Raw genomic sequence first — 6,000 nt, forward strand, 5'->3', positions numbered from 1 at the left:
GAGAGAGAAAAATTTTCAAAAAAATCCAAGGAGTTGATTGTGCTCTTAAGAAAGAAGCTAAGTCTCACAAATATGTAACGATCAATTTGGTATGACATGCAATCTTTTGATCATGCATGGGATTCATAATAGGGATTCATGATTTGAACTTTATAAATTTGGGTCCCTGTCTAATTTACTGGATTCAAACTCTATCATTTAGTGAATTTATATATATATATATATATATATATATATATATATATATATATATATATATATATATATAAAAGGTAAGAATATGGTATTGAGTTGGGATAACATCATAGCTCCTTCACTAAATCCGCCCTGTCCTCATGCATGCTTTGGTAACGTAATGGCCGCTAGGAACTCTTGTTTTTTTTTTGGGGGTGGGGGGGGGGGGTGGGGGATGGGGAGCGGGGTTTTCTGAAGTTAGGAAAATGGTTTGGTTGTTTGATAAAAGAAGAGTCATTTATGAGCTATATACGGGGCAAAATGACAAGATTGAGTTAATACTTAGGGCAATGAATGAAAAAAGACATTGAGGAGAGGCAAACTAAGGGAGTAGACGTTTCTGCTCTGAAATTGTCTCTTCCTCATAAAATTCAGAAGCAGGATTTCAATTTAAATTCAATTAATCCAACACTAAAAAAATATATAGAGGGGTACCAATTTGGCTTTAGGTGAATGATATTTTCGAGGGAGTCTTTGTGTATCACTTGATTTAAGTAGTTGGTTTATTTTAGAAATTATATAGCTATTACACATGTTAATTCCTCTCTCAGAAAAGACAAGGTTTGAGTCAGTGTCACGATCCGAAATTCCTACCGTCGGGACCATGATGACGCCTAACATACCATTTGCTAGGCAAGCCAACTTTAGAGAATTATTAAGCCAAACCTTATTTAATTCAGTAAATAACAGCAAATAAGCTAAAATGAAATACAGCGAGTGCGGAATAATATAGAAGCTTCAACATTTACTACCACCCGGATCTGGAGTCACAATTCACGAGCTTCTAGGATTTATTACAAGTAAATGTCTAAAAGAAATGCAACTGTTTGAACGAAAGAAACATTAAAAAACAGAAAAGATAGACGGGGACTTCAAGGTCTGCGAACGCCGACTAATCTACCTTGAGTCTCTGATGAACAAGTCCTAGCTGCTATGCCTCTCGATCAGCTGGAGCCAATACTAAAATCTGCACAATAAGTGCAGAGTATAGTATCAGTACAACCGACCCCATGTATTGGTAAGTGTCGAGCCTAACCTCGACGAAATAGTGACAAGGCTATGACAAGACGCCTACATAACAAACCTATACAATTTAATAGTATATGTACAAATAACATTAAGGAAAAACTAGACAGGCAATATCGGAAGGGGGAACATGTTGAGGGGAATACGAGATAGAGAACTACAGCAGAATGATAACTTGAATAGCCAATATATTATGAACCAATAAGAACAAGTAAACATAGTAAAAGAAAATGCACGACATTACCTTTCGTGCTTTTACTCTCAACATCACCATGAAATCAATAGAAATGGCACGACATAACCCTTCGTGCATTAACGCTCACAATATGGCACGACATCACCCTTCGTGCATTAACACTCACAATATGGCACGACATCACCCTACGTGCATTACAATCGGAATAAGGCATGACATCACCCTTCGTGCATTAACACTCTCCCTTACTATAATGCAATGAATAAATAACAACATGGAGATAAAATAAAAAGTACAAGCCTTACTTCAACATTTGATTCCACAATATCAACCTCAACTTCGGAATCAATACTCAATTATCACCAAAAGATCCGTAAACATAATAAGAACGATCAATTTAACAATACTAGTCTAAACATGGATAACATGAACAAAGGAAGCTATAATTGCAAGAAACTAAGCCCCACCTGCATGCTTTAACCCGACTACAACGCATAAGTACTCGTCATCACGCATATAAGTTGTTCTCAACATTTAAGCATGTAGCAAATAGATAAACAAGTCATATTCCCTCAAGTTAAGGTTAACCACGACATTTGCCTCGCTTCAAAGCCCAAACTCAAAGCTCAACCACAGATTTTCCTTTCAAACAAGCCTCCCACCCAATAGAATCTAGCAAATTACGAACCAAACGATTCTAATTAAGACTTAGGAACTAACCACGATGGTAAAGAATTCAATTTTGGTCATTATTGAAAAAGCCAACAAAAGTCAACACCCAGGTCCGCTTGGTCCAAACCCGAAATTCAGATCAAAACACGATTACCCTTTCAACCGGGAGCCCGGTTACATAATTTGTTTTGGAATCCGGCCCCAACTTAAGGTCTAAATCCCCAATTTACCAAATCCCTAATTTCTACCCGGACCCCCCAATTCCACTATGAAAATTCTAGATTTTGGGTTGAAAACTTGTGAAATGTAGTAAAAGATTGAAAGGAATAGGTTAGAATCACTTACCAACAATTGGGGGAAGAAGGAGTTTTGGAAAAATTACCTCTAAGGTTTTAGATTTTGAAAATTTGAAGAATGATCCAAAATTCCATCTAAGTCATATTTTATTCAGTTGCAAATGTCGCATTTGTGACATTTGCGAACCCTGCAAATGTGAGAAATCTGTCGCATTTACTCACACCTCTACGATCATGCATTTGCGTCTTCGTATATCTTTTCCTTCTCCAAAACTGCACACATAGGTTAAATAAAAAATTTATACTCCTTTTGCTTCAATTTATATGACATAGTTTGACCGGATACGAAATTTAAATAATAAAGAAAGAAAGATATTTGAAGAACGGGAATAATAACGGGAATAATAACTTTAATTATCATACTTTTAGACAAGACATAGATTTAGTTTATTGGTTTTGTTGAGTCTTAAGTTAGAAAAAGTTCTGAACTAAATTCTACTTCATCAAAAAATTTAACCACATAGATTTTCTCAAATATAGAAGAACGGGAATAATAACTTTAATTATCATACTTTTAGACAAGACATAGATTTAGTTTATTGGTTTTGTTGAGTCTTAAGTTAGAAAAAGTTCTGAATTAAATTCTACTTCATCAAAAAATTTAACCACATAGATTTTCTCAAATATTTACAAAAAAGATGTTCTAGCTGAAGTTTGAACCTCTAACCTCTTAGAATGAATTCAAGCACATAACCAATGTGACAAGAGATAGTTTATGTCAAGTGGTGTCATTTTTTCCTACTTATCCGCTTTCTCACTATATTAATACATATATTTAGTAAAACAAAATTCGATCAAGCAATGTCGTGTGATACCGATAAATGTGCATCCGCCCCTGCTTGCGATTTTGAACAAATTATAACATTTGTATATCTATAAAAGCTGGTCGTTAAGTGTAAAACAAGAAGTTCAAGTTAAACAACTGTTTTCAAATTTTAAAAAGTATTAATAATTTTTTGGAGCTAATAAGAAATATGATGACTGAAATAGTGTCATGAAAACAACATCAATCCAGAAAGTGAGAACTAATATTGTTTGAAAAGGAATGAATTACCAGCAGCTTCAGGGTCTTTAAGATGATATGCACAAGCTAAGGAAGAAAGGAAGATAGTGCTGATAAACAAGCATAGGGTCATTGATATTGCACTAGTTGTTTCCATAGCAAAAGCTTTAGCTCTTACAATGCTGTTTTGCTTTGGGTTTGCTGTTTGTCTTTAAAACAACTAGAGATGTGTGACTATCTATAGTTTGGATCTTGTTATTTTGTAATAGGAAAAATTGTGGTCTTGGCTCAAATTATTAGTAAATCCAATAGATTTCTCATAGTATCCAGTCAAAATATTTAACTTAAAGCTTGTTTGGATGGTTGTTAGCTATTGTATTGTATCGTATTGTTATTTTAAATACAATGTCTGTTTTGAATGTTATATAAATTTTATTGTATCATATCGTTAAAAATCTGTCGTTACGAAGCGATGAAAAGTGTCACTTTATTTAACGACCAATTTGGTGTGGCCGCGTCATTACCTTATTTTTTCCTCTCATCTTATCCTTCCTTATTAAATATTAAATAATTATATTTTATCCTTTACCTTACCTTTTTATATAATAATTCTACCTCATACGTTATTTTTTTCTTTATAATATTACAAGTTTATTCTAAATATTATTGATGCATGTCATGAAACAACGACAAACAATACTATCTATCCAAATATTGTATATATCAAAATCATACGATACAATACAATACAATATAATACCTTACTAAACTAGACATAACAACCATCCAAGCAACCTGTTAATTTCGATTAATTGGAGGCAATGACAAATAGCATTTTTGTCTTTTGGTGTCTAATTTTGATAAATAAGTCTAAACAAAGCTTTTAGCCCTTTAACACCGTTATACTGAAGGAAACATCAAACTCTATGCTTAATTTAAGTAAAAACATGACAAAACTAAGACGCAAGATCCCTAAAAATTAGGTACCAAGTAAAAACTAGAACATATTTAGCTGACATTTCTTCATTGAATTAAAATTGTAAATCTATTATTCCTTCCTTTCCAATTTAGCTGACATACCAAAGAACGCCGTAAGTACTTCCTTATTTAAAAATAATTTAATTTTAAACTTCTTTTTTTTTTAATGAAATAATTTATAGCCACAAAAATATCTATCACTTATTTTAGAAAATCAAATTTCAAAACACTTTCATAAACTCTCTATGCTGGTCACGCAACACCACATCAATTAAAACGGGGTGGGGGAGGGTATTGTATTATTTTCTTTAGTCACTTCTAAACACACAAAGCAAGAGAGAAATATTTTGCCTTCCGGATCCTTCTTTCTGTAGTTTCCAATCAATGAATTAGGTAGTGTTCAGGGGCGGAGCTAGTATTTTGGCTACGAGTTCGGTGAATCAGTGGCTGTCACGATCCGAATTTCCCATCGTCGAGACCATGATGACGCCTAACATCGCACTCATTAGGCAAGCCAACGTTAGAGTTATAATCACCTTTTCCCTTTACTTTTTTTTACAATTAAAATTTAACAAAACTAAATCAACGAAAATCAAAAGCGGAAGTACACAATTAACTGATTAACCTTATACTATTAACAAAAGCGAAACTGTTACCACCCGGAAACTAGTGTCACAACCCACGGACATTCTATGAATATCTACAAAGTATTGGTCTGAAAGAAAAGTACATCTGTCACGAAAGAAAATAAAACATGAATGTAGAATATAGAAGGGGATGTCAGGGCCTGCGGGCGCCTACAGGACTACCTTGGGTCTCCTGAATGAATGCCTGCAACCGACCTCTCTATCAGCCACAACCAACTCCAAAATCTGCACAGAAAGTGCAGAGTGCAGTATCAGTACAACCGACACCATGTACTGGTAAGTGCCGAGCCTAACCTCAACGAAGTAGTGACGAGGCTATGACGGGGCATATACAATATAACCTGCAACAGTATATAATAAAGCAAACATGAAATACGGAACGAAGTAGAACAGTAACTTGCAGCCAAATAAATACGGAACTCAATTATCTTGCCAGTACTCAGCTATAACCAATCCTTAAGAGAGTTACAATGCTACAGAACAGAATCACAACAGAGGAAAATACATAAGCAGCAAAATGATACGGCGCATATCCCGATCCCACCATATAATTAGTAATAATATGAACATTCACCCTTATTACTCCTTGTTGCGGCGTGCAACCCGATCCCACCATTCCACCTTATTGCTCCTCAATATATCACCCTTATTCCTCTTGTTATGGCGTGCAACCTGATCCCACCTGTATACCCTTATTACTCCTTATTGCGGCGCGCAAACCGATCCCATCAGACAATCGCATTTCACCCTTATTCCTCTTGTTGCGGCGTGCAACGCGATCCCTTGTCACGACCCTAAAACTGACCCGATTGTGATAGCCCTATCGTGAAATTAGGCCACCCAACACAATTTCGAATCAAACCATTATTCAATATAAGTCATTTATAA

General features: G+C 34.9%; 1 protein-coding gene across 1 annotated transcript in view; it reads right to left on the minus strand.

Moving 5' to 3' along the window:
- LOC107806874 (germin-like protein subfamily 1 member 17) overlaps positions 1-3,688 on the minus strand; it is a 34,534-nt gene extending 30,846 nt beyond the window's left edge. Inside the window, exon 1 of the mRNA XM_075256757.1 lies at positions 3,539-3,688. Within this exon, the coding sequence (XP_075112858.1) occupies positions 3,539-3,644 (106 nt within the window). The 5' untranslated portion in view covers positions 3,645-3,688. The remainder of the gene's footprint in view (positions 1-3,538) is intronic.
- Between the last annotated feature and the right edge of the window lie 2,312 nt (positions 3,689-6,000).

The sequence above is a fragment of the Nicotiana tabacum genome, chromosome 7, assembly GCF_000715075.1.
Source record: "Nicotiana tabacum cultivar K326 chromosome 7, ASM71507v2, whole genome shotgun sequence".
Classification (NCBI taxonomy): Eukaryota; Viridiplantae; Streptophyta; class Magnoliopsida; order Solanales; family Solanaceae; genus Nicotiana; species Nicotiana tabacum.